Genomic DNA, 22,319 nt, shown 5'->3' on the forward strand with positions numbered 1-22,319 from the left:
ATGATAGACAAAGCTATTCAGGAAAACGAGAAAATTTTAGCGTACTGTAGGACCCCCGCTGTATATATTTGTATGTAAAGAAACTTCTCTATAGAATCTTCACATTCATCATTAGTGACTTCGCCTAAATGCAAAAGTACAGTTTCGAAAGTAAATTCAAAGGAAAGCAGGACATCATTAAGGACCAATTAATTATAATGAATTTTAATGCTAAAAATGATTAAATGAACATATCCTAGGAAAATTGAGGAACGGAGCTTCAAGAAATGGAAAAACTTGTGACTATTGATAAGACGAAAAGTGAAATAATTGTTATTTAAATAGTGTCAGATGCAATTTCGAAGTAAACAAAGTTTTCATTATTACCACTGACCCTTAATTGAAAATTGGGTCAAATATAAGCCTGCAGTGAATAACATGTTTACATTTTGTTGAATTTAAATCATAATAGTTCCCAGTTAAAAATAACTCAATTAGTGTTTTCATTCAGGGAATGATTATTTGTCTATCAATACTTACATTCCCTGGAATGTTTTTTAAAGCAATAAAACGTGACACATATTAAAAACATACCTTGTATTGTATACATTCTGATCGAGATTATTATTATTTTTTTAATTTTAATTATTACATTGTTCTCTAGTTAATGATATAATTATCGAACAAAAATTTAATGACTGTGATGAAATGTCGAATAAAAGTAAAAAGGTTGGCATTACTTTTTTGCTTACCTTGCGGCTGGGGGTTGGTGCCCCCCGGAGCCGCTGTAACCTTGCTGTGGGCCGTCGTGGTTGTTGATATTGGACAATCTGTATTGGGGATGACCTCTTCCCCGCAGCTATTACCATTACCCTCCGGCGTCCAAGTTTTTCTCTGCAAATAAACAAAATTATTCAAATTTTACTCTACGTCAGTGATGCCCAAAATGGTCCAGGTGGATAACCAGGGATCTACGGGAACCTCTATAGCAGGATGTACCTTGTGAGCAAACAAATCGATTAAGGCTAATGGCATTAGCTTCAAAATGAAATAAAATATTGTAATGCTTCTTGGTTTCACAGTCCAACAATATACTATGATCGGTAATCACCCTTCTTAAGATTATTTGCAATAGTTCTAATTGGGGTTAACTGACCGTTTTAAACATCAATCGATACACATCTCCATTAACAAAAAACAAGAATTTTTCCTGAAAATGGACACAACAAGTGATAAAGCTGCTCAAGCGATCATCCTATTGCCACAAGGCCAGAGTCAGCGAGTAGTGGTGAATGAGCTCAACATGAATCAGTTTACTGTTTCCAGAATTTACTATCGTTACCAAGAAACTGTGGCACCTGTGAGTGGCTGGACAGTCAGAAGCCAGCTTCTGGCCCCAGATTAACCCCAGACCACCGAGCAGATCGTCTACGATTTGCCAGAGAACACGTTAATTGAATTGACTAGCAATGGGGCTCTGCTCTTTTCTCAGACAAAAACATAATGCGTTTGCATGGTAGCAATAGAACAAGATACAGTGTTGCATGAAAGAAAACGTTGCTTTTGGAAGAGATTCCTGGATGGTTTACGTGGCCATTTCAATGGAAAATAAATTCTAGGCGATAGCATCATTTACAGAGTGTCAAAATTGTCGCTGTGGATTGGCCTGCGCGTACCCCAAATTTCATAGGATGAACTTAAAAGAAAAGTACTAGAAATCCTGCACAAAAACTTTGGGCTGGTATTGTATAATAGCTAAGTGATTAGAATAAGAATAAGATACATAAAATTAATAATATTTTAATAACTTTTGGTAATTATTGTGAAAATAAACAACAAATAACTTAACAGAGTTAATTTTTGTAAATATTTGGAAATTGCTTTTGATTTTGATGTAAAATAGAATTAAAATTATCTTATATTTGATCAAGAGAACTAAATACTTTTAAATTTATAAAAACGAGAAAATAAATCTTATTTATCATAGATAATGATACGATAATAACATTTCTATTATAAAATCGCTCAAAAGTTTTAAATACCAAAAATAATAATAAAAATCATTTAACATTTGAATCACTTCTTTATAATTATTAAATTTCTCAATAAGTCGTGTGACTGGCACCCAGATGACGCTGACAAAATTTGTTTTCTGCGTGTACAGTTTGAAAGCAGTGTTATTACACAATGGAAATTTAAAACTTTCTATACCAGTTGCTCATTCTGTGAAGATGAAAGAAACTTATGAAAATATATTTTAGACAAAATTAACTGCAACAAGTGGCAGATATGTAGGGACCTGAAGTTGATTAGAATTTTAATGAGACTTCAAAAAGGGTTTACGAAACATTTCTGTTTTCTTTGCCTATGGGGCAGTCGGGCAGTAGATGGATACTATGTAAAGAAAAATGGCAAACAAGAAGTGAGTTTCAACTGGGGTCCCAAAATTTTAAGTTTATACCCCTTGTAGATCCCAAAAATGTTCTTCCCTCCCCCTTCACATTAAGCTTGGACTGATGAAAAACTTTGTAAAGACTATGGATAAAAAAGGTGGTGGATTCAAATACTTTAGAGAAGTTTTTCCCCAGTTGAGCGATGCCAAATTAGAGGAAAGTATTTTTATTGGTTCACAAATAAGAAAATTGCTTGTCCATGACAATTTTGCAAAAAAGCTCACCAGACAGGAACTTGGAGCATGAAAGGCATTTGTTAGTGTTGTGAGGGGATTTTTGAGCTACAATATGGATCCAAACTACCAACAGTTGATGAGCTTCTAGACGCCTACAAATCCCTTGATGCTCGAATGTCATTTAAAATTAATTTCCTCCATTATCATCTGACATTTTTTCCCGAAAATTTGGAAGCTGTCAATAATATTAGAACAATGGAAATTCGGTATCAATGACGATGGGATTCGGCCATGATGGGTAATTACTGTTGGTGCAACCCCTCTTAAAAGGAAAAAGTAGAGCTAATTGATATTTAAAGTGATTTTTTTTACAATTTTTGTTTTTAATAGATGTGAGGCATGTTTATTAGATGTAAACTATAAATATCGTCTAATAAACTATATTGTCAATATACACAATTTAAAGATTGTGCAATTATTTTCTTAATAAATATTAAATATTTTACCAATACATATGGTAAATTTGTTTTGTCGACCAGTGTAATTAGACTTAGACCTGTATTAATACAGAAAAATTGGTAATAGGTAATTAATTTATTTGGGTTATAAATAATTTTCAAAATTATATATAACTTAGAGACATCGAAAAGTTTCACTTTTAATTATTTTCAATTACTCTATTATGTTCAATTTCGAATGATTTAGGTGCACTACACCAGTCCCTGTATAGGGATTTTTTCCCTTTACTTTAGATGTAAATTATATTAGTAAGTAAATAATAAAAATTCGTCATATTTCTACAGTTATTAAAAAAATGTATGTAATACTTATCCCAAGTAATAAGATTATTACCAACTAAGGAAACAAATTTTTTTTAAAATAATTTTTAACTATGGGAAAACAATGTTTACCACAAATTCATATTAATTATACTGATATTATCAGAACCCATTACTGGTTTCAAAAACTAATGGTCTGTAAGTGATGAGAACATTAAATTGTGATACATTTACGTTACTGGTAGGTTTTGAGAAAAATTTTTAAGCACCACACATATACATTAGTCTCTAGTTCTTATAGGAATGGGCAAAAACTGACATTTCAAATTTTCAGAGGTTTGGTGTGAAATGATTTGAATTTCTATTGAATCTATAAAATAAAAATCTAATAGAAGTCCGTTCAGCCGATTTCCTTCAATTTTTCTACAGCACAGATGGTACCAGAAGTACCTGGCTTGACCTAGAGAAATGTCACTAGCTCATCTCACTACCGAAATATCGCAATTGGGTACCGGAATTTAATGCTGGAAATAATCCAAAAGGAAAGTTAAATGACAGGGGGGTAATGCCGTGAAAATGGATTATACCATCTGAAAGCAACAAATTAACAGCAGAATATGCCACCAGGAACGCACCATTAACTCCCTCCATTACCGAAACAATTATCCAGTAACAAATTAGCAACGACAACTTTAGTGACATCGAGAAGTAATAAAGGTATCCATATTACAGATACCTGCTCATTTAACGATTTCTACATGGTAAAAAAAATAAACAAAATAGAAAATATTAGAATACTTACTTTTTGGCCGCAGCGCTGATAAGTATCTAACAGTTTGATGGTAGACGCTCGCACGAAAGGTTGTTGATTACTGCGAGATGGACTGCCATTATGACTATTGTTAGTTTGATTATTAACAATGTTATTGGTCAAAGAAGTTGTTGAAGAATCGAAGTTTTGCGTACCGCCGTCGTTTACAGAAAATACTTGATCGACGAACGTAAATTCCGCGCTTGCGTTGCCGCTAACAATACCGGTACTGTTTGTATAATGTTCTGCCTTACGCTTTTTTGGTTGGACTGCCCCGTTGTTGTTGCTATTCGTAACCGACTGATGGGATTGGATGAACATGTCACGCATTCCCTGCAACAATTAAAACTATTACGTACAAATAAAGGTATACATCATAGTGTAAATTATGACAAAACTTTCCCAGTTTTGATATTCAGTTAAATTATTAAATGTTACGATACTGTTATCTTTATAAACACCAGCACCACCAATTTGGTACTACAGTTTGTCGCAAACCTTGATCTCCTCAATAATTCACCTTTAAACTGGTCCGTTCTTAATACCTTAATACAAGAAATGAACAGAAATACCATTAAATGGTGCATGGACAGATCTAAAGCAGCAGAGAGAACTGGAATAGGAGTGTGCGGATCCAGAATCAAACACACTGAAAGCCTGGGCAATACACCAAGCTATCTGCCACTGTTTACATCTAACAAATCTTTTAAATTCTTTGCCAACTATACTCCAACCATCCTATAAGTACTGTTAATAAGAAAGCGCTACTAAACTTCAAAAATAAGTTAATTTCTTGTGAATCCCATCACATATTAGAATAGCAAAAAATGAGAGACCCGACCGACCAAAGAACAACTTTAATAGAATGAACTCAATTTCAAACAGAAGCAAACTGCATGAGCAATGGCACAAAGAAGCAAGACACAAAAAGGTGGCAGTGAATAAGTGATCATTTCTCGTCTTTCAGAGAAAAATAAGTTGATGTGGAAAATGTGTAATAATATGAAATATCCCTTAATTGAATGTGAGAAATACAATCAATCACCACAATCATTGAATAAGCTGCTACAAGATAAAGACTATTAATTCATCAATGGAATAGAACTAATTTATAGTGCGACCTCAATTCTTCTGTTGTCCAAATACTTGAAAACTAAGATCATTCAACTCTCAAAAAACCCTTCATTATTACCAAAAAACTATATGATCAAATATATTAAACTATTATAGAGGAATAGACAACATTATTGTTTGGCTTTGACTCACTATACATCTGAACTTTGCTCACCTCTTACAATTCAATTAATATGATACTTATGGAGGTTGGGGTTGTTTGGAACATGAGTAATTTGGAAGATCATGATTTGATTTAGCAAAAAGTTGATTTCCCTCCAAAACAACAACCTAATCTTCATTATCTATGTGTGATTTCATAAATTTCAGTTGAAATTTGACCAAAGTTATCAAAAACAAGTAAATTTGCCATCTGGATTTTCCAATATGGTGTTTATTGTCAGACTGACTAAAAAAGTGCTTATTTGAAAACCCAGAATTTTATTGTCAACTATGTTCGCGGTAGATATCCTGAAAATGTTATATCACCAGATTTATGCACAGATTTAAATTGTGCGTTCGTGTTGTTAATGAAACATGTTCAGGATTCAAAATCCTGTGTTCTTGGAGCACAGGTTTCTAATTCTGAACATGTTCTGATTACATCCAATGTATCCTCGTTCACGGGTAAGGATTTTTAATCTGGCGCATATACATTCATATTTTTTGTGATATTTAGCACGAAATAACCTCTAACCTAGGCGGTTTTCTACGTAATTGTATTTCAAAAATGTAGTAGTTGACTTTTTACTTTCAAATATCAAAAATAAAAATTCAGGCAGTTAATTATATACATTTTATTCTCCTAGCTAGTTTTGAATTCAAATTACAATTATAGATGTTCGGAGCAACTCTTGAAGGAAAGTAGGGGACAGTGTAGAGAAGAAGAAAATATATTCAAAGATAATGGAAATTAAATATACAAGCAACAACAAAAAAAGAAAACAATAGAAATAGAGATTTTGCTAGAAATTTCATGAGAGAGAGTCATGATTTTTTAAGTATCTATAATCAAAATTATTGTTAAATTTTATTATATATAATGACAAAGTACAAATAGAAATTCTTTAGTAATTTTCGTTGGTTTAATTATATAAACCTCCCTTAATACTGCCCCAAATTATAACATAAAAATTCCTTTTTCAATTCGCATTGTTTTTGATTCCCCCTATATTTATCAACATATAAAATAAGTTTAAAAAGGATTATAGACATCCTAGTTCCTGAAACAATTCTCAATAGATATATCTACATCACCTTGTGAAGCATAAAAAATTTCTAATAAGGAAATATAAAACTAATATAGACAAACTTGTGAATCATTATGTCCTTGGAATCAGCCTTATAAAAGTTAAGTGCAAAGAATTAAATTAGCAGCATGGAATAGACGAAAAAAAAGTAAATTTATTATTTTTAACCATTCAAACAAATAATTTTATGGCTTCAAGAAATTGATATTGAAATCAGTACAAATAAATTTAGATGGCTTTGTTTTATTTCCTTTGATATTTACAAGCTTTTGAATGCTAGTGTACATCATCTCCTGACTAGGGAAAAATATTGCAAATCACGTTGACGAAATTTAAAGGAAAATTTCGATTCTGTATGGAAGAAGATAATTATGCAATTCATTGAGTTTATATTGTCAATAAATTCGATGTTTGACATTTGAATAGAGTTTTTTAAAAAATTATTCAACCTTCACCTAAAAGACATATATTTTAATAGATTCTTAATGAAATTTCAAAATGTATGGTATTTTTAGAATATTTGAAGTTCTAAGACTTAGAAGAACTGTCTGTTGTTGATGGATAATTATTCTAAAATATCATGGGTGTAAATAAATCAAAACTACAAGAAATGGTAACCAACTAAAGAGGCAACTATAAAACAAGAATTATTGATAATAAAAACTTTCCAGCAAATGACCTTTTCAATTTAAAATGAAGGAATAAATTTGTGAAATTAAATTCTTGTTGCTAGTGATAATAAAACAAGTCTTTTGTACATAATATGAGTTTGCATGAATAAAATTTTATTGTCAACGCTACAGGTTTTCTCCTTATTATAGTTATTGGTCAATATTTTTAGATTATGTTATATTCCATTGAAACCTGTCTTTTATTGAACTAAAGCACGTGCGTTAGATCAACATATGTTGTTTCAAATCTCCATCAAATTATCCAAAACATCATTATTCTAATATACCAACGGAAAGGTCAAATTTTTTTGTTGTAAATTCAAAGTTTATTATTTTTAATTAGAATTAAGCAACATTCATGACTTACACTTAGAAAATTTGAAAAAAAAAGAACGTGGGTAGTTTAGAAAATTTTAGAATAAGACCTGTTGATAATATAATGTAACACTGATTTACGATATACAATTATTATAAATACTTTGATTCAATTTTTATCCAAAAACATTGATTATACGTTGATTTTCTCTTTAACCTACCCACAATATTGTGAAAATTTAATAAAAGTATGTCACACCGTTAAATAAAAACTTTTTATATTTATATATGTTATATGTACATTTAAAGTTGTATCAAAACTTATATAATTGAAAAAAAAATGTTGGTAAAAACATATTTGTTTTTATTTTTTTTACCTAAGTAACTCCTGACCCCTTAAAAACGTATTGCTTATTAAAACAATGATTACTATAAACGTTTTATAAATAAATATAAATTAATGGTGAAATTGAGTTACCTTAGACTAGATATGGTAGATAAAAACAAAACTGGGTAACAGACGAGGCCACATAAATCAGGGCCTCATGTATGTATAGATTGGGAGTAGACTCCTACAAAATGTCGGCATTGCACCATATTGGTGTGTTCTTACAATGCAAACAAATACGAATTATAGAATATGAATATATATTTCTCTTACCACTCTATCCTTCTATCCTGAGCGATAAGCTCAACTTTCATAATGACATACGGACAAAGAGTGTCTTCAAAGTCCAGCCATCTTGAACGAAACTCGCAGTTTGTTTACAAATAATTTTCAAGTTCCCAAAGTTAATAAAGGCATTATTTACATTATATACACTGTACTACACACACCCCACGCACTATTTTCTTGCACTTTTACACTTTAACTATGAAATTATTCCAATTTTGACGTTTTTCTTCATGCTGAGCCACACACGTCCACTCTTAAGCTATTCGTACAACGTATTCCGCGGCTCTGTACTAGTTCTCGAGACAATCACATATGTCGCTACTTCTGCGGTATCAAATAGGGGGCGAAAATCGAAAGTAGTGGCTATTACTCCAATACTTTTAAAAATAGTTCTTAGAAATGCGACGCACTAAATTAGTTAATAAATATTTCTCGATTAAGGAGCAATTTATTTTTTTTATAAGCGACATTTGTTCATTTTGATATCTTATGACTTCTGCCAAATATAATACAAATCATAGAAACAAAAAGTTTACTACTTTTGTTAATGATTGTGATAATTCAAATCAAATAAGTTATAATACTAATTATATATATTATTTAAATTTTTATCTAATAAAAGTCTACAGTAAATGATCATAATTGAAAGAATGCCATTAATATTTATACAAAAAAAATAATAATTATTAGGACTAAATCAATATTAATAGTTTGCTCAGTTGAGGAGTCTTTCAATTAATTTGTGACTTACTAAATAACTAATAGTGTATATAGAGCCTGTTGTCTGGACTGGTCTCGAATTAAATTGTCACAACTTCGGAAATATTTTCTAATTATTAACAATTAATTGGATATTTTCAATTTCAAAGATCTGGATTATATTCTAAAAACTGAGCAGTTCATTCGCATAAGTATTTAAAGAACAAAATTTACATGAATTATATATTAGATCCCGAATAGAAGGTTGAGTAGACAGTACCGATAACTTGTTTATATTTTTAAAATTTCTATTTACCTTGGAATTTTGCAAAATTAATCCTATCATAAGCTCTCATAATGTATTTTTCACAATAAAATGGAATAATTAATGTTTTTTAAGAAATATGACTCCCATTTTATTTCAGTTTAGGTAAAAAGGATTCATCTCACCGCAAGCAACAAGTGCGCTCCAACACAACTAAATTTACTTTTTCACTGTTATTTGACACGTTACAAAATAGATTTCTCGTTCTCATTTTCAACGTTATACTTCAACGGTTTTTATTTCACTGATTTACGTAATATATATCATAGTTACCAGCAAATCTTTTAGATAATCACCATTAGCTAGCCGATATAATAATTTTATATAATCCTGATTAAGATCAGATATTTTTTTAGCAAATTATTGAATTTAATTAATTGCCCAAAAATGTGTTAGTAATATAGCAACTCATTTTATCACTGTTGACTACAGAAGAAAATATTGAATAATAAAGAATTACGCAATTAAAATGGAATCGATCAAAAAGCGGAGTTATACAACCAGTAAAGCAGTTAGGAATATTATGTGTTGCCTGCAATATGGTTTCTGGTGATGATGTCATTTGGAAAGTCAGAAACACTATGATTCATTCAAAAAGTTTCCCAATTTAGAATTCTATGAATAATTATTACTCCATATTAGAACGAAACTCATGACCTCGATAATAGTTACTTATCGAGATTTTGAGCGGACGTATTTAAAGTAGATACACTTTTTATAGTTGACAAAAGAAGCGAATATAATAGGGTTTAAATAATTAAAAGTGTTGTAAAATTTTTATGAAATGAATTCATACAAAATTTTTATTGTTTGGTAATATCATTTGTGTAATGATTTTACGTCACGTTTATTTAAATATTTTCAAGTATACTATGAAATTTATGACTGAATATTAATATAGGTATTTTTTTGTTCAAATTATGCTATTCTACTTTGACATTTCTACAAAGACATTTTAATTTTAAAACTTCAAAGTTAATTACACAAAATGCCTTCCAAAAAAAGTAAAAGTGGAACAGAAGTTTCCAAAATGGTAAATTCAAATAAACTGACCGAATATATCGGTTTTGCCAAAGTTAATTTATTAAAATGTTTCAGTCCATGGCTAGACTGGTCCAAGACGAAAATATCGAACCTATACATGAAGCTAAAATAAGAACAATTAATATTCATGTAGAAAGCTACCAAAATATAGTAAGTTTAAATGATAAAAAAAAGATAAAAAAGATTAACGTATTTTTTCTTGTAAATCAAATGCTGTTTCTATTTAAACATACTATTGATTATACTGACATCAATACACGTGCGAACATATTACCATCTACCAGACAAGTTATCAACTAACAACTTGTTCCGATTTGACCAGCAGCAGAACTCTGTAATATATCCATATATAGATAACCTATATATTGAAATGTAATGTAAAATAATATCCAAATGTAATATTTATTCCTTTTTTACAGAAGCCATTTTTTCCAATAGCCGATATACAGACAAAAATTAAATATGGAGAAGATGTTGTAGGTGTTACATCTGCGGTACCCATAACGGATGATGATTTTATTCTTGTTGACGAAAATTTCAGTTTCATAGTGGATATTAATAATACGAAAGAACTTGATGCCCTTATAAGTTCTCCAGCTACATGTACGCAAAGAAAACAATTCTCTACATTCAAAAAAAAATAATTATAAGAAAATATTCTTATACAAGGGTTGGATTTCATATTAAATGGCTACTGATTGAAATGGTAGTCATTATACAGTTTAATGAATAATAGTGTAGGCTTCGAGATTTTCAAAAATTTGATATAATTTCGTATTACGAATGTTTCCATTATTTTTTAGTTTTATCACACACATTAAATAAACTAATTGCACAAGTTTTGTTAGTATATTCATTTGTTTTTGAATTTTCAGTTTTTGTTGATCAAATTCAAGGTGCAATGGACAAATCTCTTTATCCACAAATGCAACTGAATACCCAATTACATTTAATCCCGCCGATCAAATCATTCGATAGCATTGTCAGCATGTATGAAGCTATGAACAATAAAAAACTAGAAATATCAGAAAATAAGAAAGGCAAGAATAAAGGTAAAGTTCCAAAAAATATTTTTCTCAATTTTTTTGTAACTTATAGAATATTTTAAAAAAAATTAATTAACAATGAAAACAAATATGTAATCTTAGATTATTTGTATTTCTTTTGGAATAATTCAAATAACGGCGCGTATTTAACTGTCTTAACTACTTCCCGTATTGACTAACATGACGTCATCTCTTCGAGAGAAACTAAAATTCTGAAAACGTTAATACGGAATTTTAAAATTTCCAAAATATTTATCTTTTAGCTCTTATTTATATTTCTGGTTGTATAAGTTTTTGTAAAATTTTCATTAGTTTAACTTTTGATTGAAATAATTTAAATATCGGCGCATGCAGACAACAATGGCGATTATGAGGTTATAAGCTCCGCCCATTAGTCATTAGGAGGTACATTAAGGCGGCAAGATTGGGATTCTGTAAACAATTTATTAATTTTTTCATTGTACCCTGTCTAGTAGCGATGTAAAAAAACAATTGCAGTTAAATCTGATTGACCAGCGTAAGGAGCCGTGTTTATTTCACGATTTTTGAACTGTTTGTACTCTAAGTACACACGGGAAGTTTAGGTTAGGTTAGATTAGGTTAGGTTGACACATACAAACATTAAATAAAAATAAATTTTTCCAACTTCAAGTATCGATATCTCGAAAACGAAGCGAGATATCGAAAAATTTTACTCCTCATTTTCGACTTATTTTGGGTCGATTTAAAAAATCCAGGCGCCACGGAAATCGTATTCGTTCCATTATACAAATTACATCACTAAATAATGAGCGTTAATATTCTTTGCAATTATTAATAAGGAATTGATGTTAATAATACCTTAGGTAGTGCTAAAGGCGCAGAGAAACCGAAAACGGAGAAACTTGTTCGTAAAGAATCCAAAAAACTTATAAAAACTTCCCTATCAAAAACATCTTCTTCTTTGGAAACTAACACTGAATCAGTTGAAGTTGAAACCACATACGAACCCACTGCTTTTGGAATGTGTTGTTTGGACTTTCTACCATTGTTTTATGGTACGTAATCTCAACCTCCAGTGATTATTGACATGGAGTTGCAGTAATAAATATAATTTCAGGTAATAAACAATTCACTCAAGCATTATTGATCAAACCTTTGGATCATTATTTTGACGATAGAATGTTATCATTCAAAGCCCATCCAAAAGTGTTAGTGACGGTTTCTATAGACGAAGATTTAGAATTGAGAGATCCCACTTTTTTGAATTTTACATTAGAAACTTTATTCAATACGCCGTTAGTCATGTCCGAAGACATGGATTATTGGGCTTGCGTTATGCTACCCATGCATACTGGCGTGAGTATGCTTATATCTCTTCTTCTCTATTCTTCCATAATTGGTCTAACGCCTGTTTCTTCTTCGATACCTTTCCTCTAAGTTGTCCATCCACCCCTTTCGGGATCTACCTCTACTCCGTGTTTCAGTTGGATATCTCAAATATTTTGATGCCGCATGTGTTCATTTGGACCAAATATTAGATTGTTTTGTCTTTCCATCCGCTCTGCATCTACTAGTCTTGCCAAAATATAGTGCAGACCTTACTTAACACCTTTAGCACGTTCTAAAACGATTAGTTCCACATATAGTACCCACCCTAATGATTCAGCAGTTGTTGTTTTGGGAAAATATACTAGATGAAGCCTTCCAAAAGAGCTCGAGGAAGCACTATAAAAAGAAAATACAGAAACTAGATAACTAGAAAGTTGAATCATCTTAATTAAATCGATATGGCCAACCCTCGTATATCTAGAAAGATATTTTGTGGATTAAATCGAATATTTAGAGCTTGGCAAATGTAGAAAGACCCCCTGAGACAAGGCCAAAATCGTGAAATTATAAACTAGATGATGACGTTCAAGAACGTGTTGTTGTTGCAGTCTCTGGTGTGAGTCCTCAAACGATTGGGCGAATTAAAATTTTAAGACAAAAGGTTGGTACTTGTGAAACACCGATGTTTTCAATACCCAATAAAAAGAGAAACACTCGATATAACGCATGTTACAGAAGTAGAGACATAAAGAAAAGATATCCATGGACAGGACGGGGTTTCGTAAAATGAAAAATAATCGTCCAATCAATCAATTCGGCATTGAGAATACAATGTTATATGGAAAGGAAAAGCATCCTATTGTGTACATTCCTTTTTCTTATAACCATTTGAAAGTATGGAAAGATTAAACCAACGATAGACCAAACAAACTATTTCCAAAGGCAATTGTATTATAAGAGTTAATACTGGAATTATCACAAAAAATGTAAGAGATATGGATCAGGAGCAAATGATAACGAAGATTATGCAGATAATAATGACGCGGAAGAAGATTTAGAAGAAGATTGCGTGACACACGAAGAAGTACGTGAGGCACTGGCAAAACTGGAAAACGGAATGACCCTGACTGAGTCATTAGCGAAAATAAAATGGGAAAGGAAACTGATCCAGATTTACCGCTGATCAAAATCATTTTTTATTCTAATAGAATGAAAATTAAAACCATTCCATTTAATAACTTCAATAATACATCACAGAATGCTTATAATACTTTGCTGCACAAGGTAGAATGTATACGTCTTTCACAATAATCATTGGTTGGACGGAAATGACAGAAGATGACAGTTTAGTGGGTAGGCTACGGGAGTCCCACATATCCATTAACTCTCCTAATGGAATCGGTTACTTGGATTCCGCATCTTCTTAAGAAAAATGCGCATAATTCTTAATACAACTACACCAGGTTAACAAAATTATATCAGTTATCATAAATGTCGATTATTAGAGTTTGACTTGGAATCAATCAACTTAGGAAGTTATCCTTTAGACTACTGTTTCTCTCTGCGTATTTCATGCCTATTACAGACTCTCGACACTAGTCTTGGCGAGGTAACAGAAGTGTTAGCCATCCACACTCTCTATTTAGTTCACGCTGTCATGATATTGGACTCTACAATTCGCCCATGCGATCCCTTGTGTAGCCTCATAGAGAGTGTGGATCGGGCATTAGGGGTCTTACCTTTTCTATCAATATGTTGCCACTCTTTTATTGAATATCTAGTTCACAGGCCCATATATAAGTGATTGATAACAGGCTAAAAATTAATATACAGCTTCGTTTTGAGTAGTCTTTTATCATTGGGGAAGATTTTGATAATGGGGTTGATGGGGGGAATTGGTAAAGCGCGATAAGGAGCTGAATACGTCGATTCGATGAATATCCCAAATTAATTAATAGCAGCTTATAAAAATCAGTACTGAAACTGAGATTTTATTAATATCAAGCTAATTTTTGTTTTGGTGCTCGCAAAAAATGTATTTTTTACATGAAAAGTGCATTGCCATACAAATTTTTTGATAACTTTTTTGAAACCTACACTCGAAAGTTGTCAAAATTTTGTAAATCTTTTTTCGATCAAATCAAGACACCATTCTGACATGTTAGAGATGGGGATCACTTGGAGGGTACCATTCATTTTGAATGCCGCAATTTTTACTCCGATTTCGATCGTATTTTCTCGATATTTATCAGCTGTTACTAATTAATTCACTCATCAAATCGTCGTGTTTCGTCCCACTATCAAAATTTGGCCCTTTTTTGGAAGTTGGGTGTATCGTTCATAACAAAGTTGTATATTAACTTTTGGCCTATTTTTAATCACTGAAATGTGGATTCTTGTATGTACTTTTAGAAAAAATCGCCCTTGTTATTTACGAACCCAACCATGGTTACTGCCACCAAAGGGAATATTGCGAAGTTGTGGCCTGGTACAACTAGAGTTAATGGCGATGCAAACGCCACTCTATATACGTAAGTATGGGGGAATATATTGTACAACTAGTGCTATAAGTTGTCGATTGTTCCCGAAAAAACAAAAGCTGAAAAAAAAACAATAAATACATATTAATTAATATCAAATTACCAAGAATAAATCTATTCTAAACAAGAAATACATAAAATTAATTAACCTATCAATTTTTTGTTCCATTCGCGAAAAAACTTTAAAATGAGGAAAGCTGGCAACGTGAAAACAAGGTTTTGGAAGTTCTCAAGTTTTTTAATCGATGTCTTCGCATCTTTTGTTTAACAGAAAAATGTATTCGATGTTCTCATTCAGTTGTTTGTTGTGCTCTATGGGAGCTGGAATGTGGAATTCATCTGGAATATATCTTTCTCATACTTTCTTGCAAAATAGATTGTATTGGAGTCTGCGAAATTCTAAGAGACGCCTCTATCTGTCTGTTAATCACATATCGATCTTCTTTAATTATTTTGTGCACTACATCGGATGTATCTCGAAATGACAATCGATTTTGGCCGACCTTCTTGACATTAATTATTGACAGACGTGCGACGGAAGCGATTCTATGCATTGTTGTTGAATAAGGCCTTCTATAAAATCAAAAAAAAACATCCAAAGTGAACCTTCATGGGTGATTTCATTTTTTGCACAAACTAGCCTCTTCTAAACGGTCGTTAACAACAACTTAGTCAATTTCGAAATTGTCGTTTGTTTCGCCGAATATTAAAGCAACTTGAAAGATGTTACAAATAATATCTAAGCTTGCAAATGTTTTAGATGTTTCGGATCTATAGCCAACTGATTTATTTTTCAAATATGCAATAAGTTTCGAGTATTTACTTATGTATACGTCATTATTCACCATTAGTTTTGAATAAGTCGACAAAAGTGTTGAAGACTTCCACATTTTGGATTTAGTTTCAAAGTAAGCTAGCAACTCTTTCCGTGAAGCTGTTTGTGTGTTTTTTAGTACGCCACGCCATAAAAGAATTATATTCCTTTAAATACTGTTCCCTGGTTCAGTGAGAAGATTCATAGTCGCTGCAATTGCCGATTCAACAACATCTTCTGGTGTGCAGCTTAAACTTTCTTCACTATTACTTTCCATCACTAATAATAATACTATTTTCTTGACGAATATCAAGAAATAAATGACAATGACTTAAAAAAAACGTGAATATTTTAACGGACTTGGAAAAAAATAATTCTAACTATTTATGCTTTCAGCACTCCGCTTTCTAACAAAGACATAATTTGTAAATTTGAATCGAATTTCGAAAGCCATATAGAAACGGAAAGTCCCCGATTGCAATTTGCCATGATAAAGAGACATTTAATGTTAAAAGATGCCGTCACTCAATTAGTTAATCATATAAGAGTATACAGAAAAATTGTCTTGGAATTCTATGTTAGCACCAAAGAGAAAATTGTGAGTAATTTATATTTATCGCTAAGCTCCCGTACTATAATTTCTGGAGGCTGGTGTTTATAGTATGAGTGCTTTTTAGTATTTTATTCACGTAAGAATGTTTGAACGGAAAATAGTGGCCGTGGAATGTACATACGATTCTACTATGGCATTTACTTATTTTTGTATTAGTTGAGCAAGGAAATTCACCGAAAAGCTTTTGAGATAATCTCTACATGGAAAAGAAAAGAGAATTCATACACTTTTGTACAATATGTTGGAATTTTGCAGAAACTCGACAATCAACAAATTTTTGATCGTGCAATAAAAAATTTTTAGATTTGCTCAAGTTTTTCGAAACTCTAACTGTATTCTTCATTTATAATTACGATATTAGAAAGCTTGGACCCGTAGCTTGGAATAGATGCCTTTAATATTCATGAAAAACTCATATTAAAGATTATTTACCACTCTTTTGGAGAATTCCGAAAAATTTGTTCGAGTTAAGGAAATCGGGATCTGTCGAAATAATTTTTTTTTGCTTTCGGTAATTTAGAACCGTGTATTTGGGCTTGATTTGTTAGAAACATATCGGACAATGATTACTTGTAAATATACTTTGATTAGGATGTTAATTAAATTCAAAAAGGCACCTATAACAGGTTAATTGAAACCAATAAAAAACTATATGTTAATCGAAGCTAACATTTGGTGGACGGTGCTTATTCATAGTTTTTGTAGCGACTAATTTAGGTTTGTTAACTATTTATATTATGTTTTTTGAGACCTGGTTCCATTAAAATTCCTTATACAAATTGTGGCACAATGGAAATGTTACGAGTAGAAGACAGGCTTTTGCAAATAATTCATCTACTGGTTTAAATCCACCAACACGAAAAAGGACCCAGACTGATGATAATACAGATCGGCAGTTCAAACGGTTTTGTTGAAGGTGGACATGAATGTTGATGTTTTTAAAGACTGGTTCGAACAAATGATCTTTTTCATCAGTACTGTATACTAGTAATGGATAATGCAAGTTAACAATCAAGAATTTTGATGAATGTTGCCCACAACCACGCGGTGAAAAACGAGAAATTCAAAAATGCAGAACATCGTGGAATGTAGTTGGTTAGATCTTCACCATGTCATTGCGGACTAGACCCGATTGAACGGATATGGATACAAAATAAAGGGGGAAGTTTCACGAAAAAATAACTTTTTTGGAATGAATGATGTTAAACAGCTAATGAAATGATCGTGGTGATAATTGTCAATATTGATTGCGACAGTCTTTTGATTTTGATTCTGATTTATAAGAAGTAACTTTACTTACTTATCTAATCACTTATTTACTTAAAAACTCACTCAGAAGCAGAATTTAAGCAGCTGAAATGAAGTAGTTACGCAGAGTCAAAGGTGTATTCAGAAAAGATCGAATATGAAACAAAACAATCAAGAGAAGACTGGAATGTCGTATCTGTGATTAAAACAATTGATAAACAACGGCTTAGATAGTTTTGAAACCTTTGTAGAATGGAGAACAGTATGGAAGAGAAAAAAAGAGGACGCCCAAGAAAATTGTGTGAAATCACAATTGCCGCAAATAAAATGCAAAAATTTTTACAAGAATAAAAGGATACACACAAACAAATATCTGGGTTTACCGTTGGAATTTTGAAAATTCTCGACGTTTCGAATCCCACTTTTGAAACCATTCCCAAAAGAGGGGTGAGGGTAAGATGGTTACTCGTTCATTGGTAAGAAGTGATCCGATTCCAATGCCTCAATCTGCCTACTCCTTGTAATTTCCCACCGAGGAAATGAAAAGCTGAACCAAAAAATATAAAATGATCAAAATAAATTTAAGCTTCGAGGAAACCGTGGACACTAACACTATCACTGTTCGTTTGTTCGTTAGTTTAAGGTGAATTGAGGTTTCTAGTAAACAAACAACGTGAGTTGAGTACATATAAAAAGATTTTTGAGCAGCAGAGGAGTCAATGAATAATTTGATGCTGTAGTGAACTTATCGGGATAGTGACACGTAAACTAAACTGTGTATTTAAATAAATTAGTGCAAGTGTTAGTGAATAATAAGTGTATAAATTTATTACATAAGTAATTAATTGTTCTTACTCGTTTTGTAACAAGAAAAATAAGAAGAACAATACAGAATCTTTTCTCACTTGAAGTTTACTTATGAATTTTACTAGTTTACGTACTCTTTATAGTCCTGGTAAGAAATTAAATTGCCGGCAATGAACCCTCACACATGTGGTACAATATAAACAATTTTTTTCTTAAATATTACGGTATAATTTTTCAGAAAAATACTTCATTGGGTATATATGCTAAACCTCTTGATTTCGGTGCCAAAAAAACTGGTAAAGTTGGACAATTTTTACATTTGATGGCCGTATTAGATGTAGCTGCGTTGCTATATCCCGGTGGTGAGAAATTTTACGTTATTCTAAACTCCAGACAACATAAAATTTTCGTTTAGCAATCTACCAGTTTCGATTAATATATAAATATCAATTTCTTCTTCTTACAATATTAGTGCTAATGAATTTTACTGAATTTTCAGTAAAACGGATACGAGTTGCTGCTCCACTAACAACATTTTCCGTTGACGAAGCTACCAAATACGGTGGATTGGAAGATTCGTTTTTCGTTCCGATCCCAAAAAAAGAATCAAAGGAAAAAAACGGTAAAGAAACTAGAGAAAGAGAAGGAAAAGACAATCTATCAAAGAAAGATAACAAATCTACCAAGAGTTCTAAATCATCTAAAATGAAACTATCGAAAGGACAAGATATGACAGAAGTTTGTTCATCTTTAATCACTAATCTTTTTCGTGTTAAAAGCATTGTACGTATTTCAGAAACTTCCTTCTAAGCCAGTTCCACCACCAGAACCAGAACCCAGCGTTCCTATTTATAACGAAGATGGAAAACCTTGTTTTGTTATAGTCACCATAGAACTATCCAGTCCGTTAGTACTTACGCGGAAAATTGAAGATTTAAGAGAAGAGTGAGTACTATGATTGTTATATAACAAAATTTCAGAACGAACCAACATTCCTAAGCTCTACAAACAAAAACTTATTCAGTGCTACCTCATTTTCGTCAACTGTTTCTGGCAGAGTCATCTTTAGATCTGATTGTGAAGAAAGTTGAAAATGTGTCGCTGTTCATTCAAATATTGACATGAGAATTGATTTTTTTATCCATAATTGGGTGTCCTTTCTCATACTACTCAAATCTGTATTTACCTGGTCTTTCCTTCTTGTTTTAAATCTTTTCCTTGCTTGGTCTACAACTCTTCTGCACATATTCTGTAGATTAGTGCATACAATCCCCCCCTGTGTGATTTTATGATTTTTTTATTATTTCTCTTAACAATTTTATCACAATTCTCATTTCTCTATTTTTCTGTTTTAACTGGACCGTGAATAGTACACCAAATTTGAAAAATAAGTGGTGCAATTATTGATAATTTCTTCATCATCGTCGTCGACTTCGTTTTACCAAAACTGTTTATAATATTGTAGAAATGTGAACAATCTGAATAAGTTTAGTTCGGATCCTCAGTTTCATGATAATCTGTTTAGTTTAAAATATCCCCAGACCGCCGGTAACGTTTAAACGTGAAAAAGTCAATATCTGTAGTTCAAACTGACGTTTGAGCTTTGAAATTCACTAGTAAAATTAGGCTTTAGAAGACACCAACTAATTCATACTCTGTTTTTGTATACAAACATTGCGCGTGAGAAATCCCGTCCTTCCAAGCATCCACCACCGGATAAATCCTCGGATGGATGAGAAGAAGTACATTCCACCACTCCTTGTAGTCCTTCTACAGGTCCTCGTTCGCGTCACAGCATCGCGCGTAGACTCCTTCCTCTACCTCGAGCTCTTTGGGAGATTCTGGGAGGTTTTGTTAAGAGTTAACCTCTTGTCTTCTTGGTTTTCTGAACATCTTAATGAGTGTGTGTGTTTTCGCAGCATCGGGTAAACACTTTTCAACCTTCTTAGGCAAGAAAAGATCTAATCCGAGTGGTCCTTCGCCTTTTTTACACTTGCTTATGAAGTGCGGAGGTGTCTTCTTGTGGATTGACACGGAAAACATAGGATCTTGGCGTCACATGTTTCCTATAATCCTTTCTCGTGTACTTGACGAGCTCCATTAATTCCTGGTTAGAATGTGTTGCCAGCTACTCTGTCCCGTCGTTCAAGATGTCCAATCATTTTTGCGGTCCTGTTTCTCCGTATTGTTCATCGCTTCTTGTTGTCAACAGATATTTAATGCTTGTCTCAACGTTATGTTTTATCGAGCTTGTAGTTTCCTGTTGGATTTGCATGTGTAATTGAGTAGAAATCTCAGTTTTGTTTCCGTTTTGAGCTACTTTTGTCCAATGGATTTCTTCGTCGTTGATTTGCTCGGATCAGTAGCTTCTTCTTTTCTTGTAGACAACGGCTTGGCTTTTTTCGCAATTTACTTCATTTTCCATGTTTTGTACCATTCGTTAGACCTCCGATTTTTAGTTTGCAACCTTCACCTGAAACTTTAGTTTAGTGTATCCTGTCTCTTTCATTTTGTAAAGAAAGCCCTCGTCCAGCACTCGATCGAAAGCTTTGATTATATCTACGAAGTTTATTCCTGTGGATACTTTCTGGTTGAAATTTAGACTAATAGATTTTACTAGTCTCAAGATCGGTGTGGTGGCTTCACCTAAAGCCGAACTGTTGCTGGTATTGTATTCAGAGTTCTTGTTTCCATCTCGATGAGAAACGCTTCGTTCTCGACTTTACACATTCATTTCAAAAAATTGACTTTTAGCTCTTTCATACTTTTCAATATCAAGAATATATAGTCAGTACGGGCTACCATTTGTGTCTGTTTTGTTATTATGGTTCTTATCATACCATGTAACGAAGTTACTATTTTTATAAAAGTCCGAAACTCAAGGAAACGTAGCCAAGGCGAAAGGGAACCGCAGGTCCTACGAATTGGTATAAGGGAAAGCCTTAATATTTGGAAGAAAAAAGGCAGTTCTCGAAGACCCAGCAGTCCACAACGCAGTCTACAACGAAGACAAGACCAGGAGTAGATTTTGAATAAAGGACATTTTATTTAACCGTTGTTTCGCTTTTATATACGACTCCGTAACTTTAAAGCTTCGTAAGTAACACTAGTAGCAAATAGTAGCAGGGCAAGTAGAATCTGTTCAACTGGCTTCAGCGATCATACCAACCCCTGGAGCATTTTATTTTCATCACTGACGCTGCCCGATGCAAGTGAAGGACTACATGATAAAAAAACTGGTGTCCGAGGCAAATCACTACCTGAGCCTTGGCGTTAGACTGTCACGTAGCGATGAAAGCTACAACCAGTAGGTCCATTGAAATTTTATCTCTTTACCTAACTTCACTATTGAATTCAAATTCCGTTTGTCTCATTTTAATTCGTTGTACAAAGGTTTTCCTACACATTTGGCATCTTTTTCTCTTATATTTCTTTCACTAATCTCAAAAATAATTTCTCTGGTCCTGGTTAAAACTTTTGGGGCAACAGAAGTAGTTATTTGATTCCGAATCAGTTTAGGAACCGATCAATGACTGCTCCTACGTTGATTCAGAATCAGACCCGCGTATTTTGGCGCTTCCTTCTAAAATTTACACTGATTCTTTTTACACTGTATTAATTTAAAGACAGACTTTGTTTTAAATACAAA

At 32.4% G+C, this 22,319-nt stretch overlaps 2 protein-coding genes across 2 annotated transcripts in view; one reads left to right on the forward strand and one right to left on the reverse strand.

Annotated features, from left to right (window-relative positions):
- Positions 1 to 9,584, reverse strand: part of LOC130445990 (homeodomain-interacting protein kinase 2) — a 56,302-nt gene extending 46,718 nt beyond the window's left edge. The window contains exons 1-3 of the mRNA XM_056781935.1: positions 8,209 to 9,584; positions 4,190 to 4,531; positions 732 to 873 (exon numbers count right to left, since the gene is read on the reverse strand). Of these exons, the coding sequence (XP_056637913.1) occupies positions 732 to 873; positions 4,190 to 4,528 (481 nt within the window). The 5' untranslated portion in view covers positions 4,529 to 4,531; positions 8,209 to 9,584. The remainder of the gene's footprint in view (positions 1 to 731; positions 874 to 4,189; positions 4,532 to 8,208) is intronic.
- A 651-nt stretch (positions 9,585 to 10,235) lies between these two features.
- On the forward strand, positions 10,236 to 16,498 carry LOC130445140 (uncharacterized). The gene is made up of 7 exons (XM_056780664.1): positions 10,236 to 10,280; positions 10,346 to 10,441; positions 10,711 to 10,894; positions 11,167 to 11,343; positions 12,183 to 12,374; positions 12,437 to 12,675; positions 16,399 to 16,498. The coding sequence occupies exons 1-7, from the start codon at positions 10,236 to 10,238 to the stop codon at positions 16,411 to 16,413; spliced, it is 948 nt and encodes a 315-aa protein (XP_056636642.1). The 3' UTR covers positions 16,414 to 16,498.
- The last annotated feature ends 5,821 nt before the right edge of the window (positions 16,499 to 22,319 follow it).

The sequence above is a fragment of the Diorhabda sublineata genome, chromosome 6 (genome assembly GCF_026230105.1).
Source record: "Diorhabda sublineata isolate icDioSubl1.1 chromosome 6, icDioSubl1.1, whole genome shotgun sequence".
NCBI classification, from domain to species: domain Eukaryota; kingdom Metazoa; phylum Arthropoda; class Insecta; order Coleoptera; family Chrysomelidae; genus Diorhabda; species Diorhabda sublineata.

Coding starts and splice junctions, on each gene's coding strand:
- LOC130445140 (XM_056780664.1), top strand. CDS start 10,236: ATGCCTTCCAAAAAAAGTAAAAGTGGAACAGAAGTTTCCAAAATG. Junction 10,281..10,345: donor GAACAGAAGTTTCCAAAATG/GTAAATTCAAAT, acceptor AAAATGTTTCAG/TCCATGGCTAGACTGGTCCA. Junction 10,895..11,166: donor TATAAGTTCTCCAGCTACAT/GTACGCAAAGAA, acceptor TTGAATTTTCAG/TTTTTGTTGATCAAATTCAA.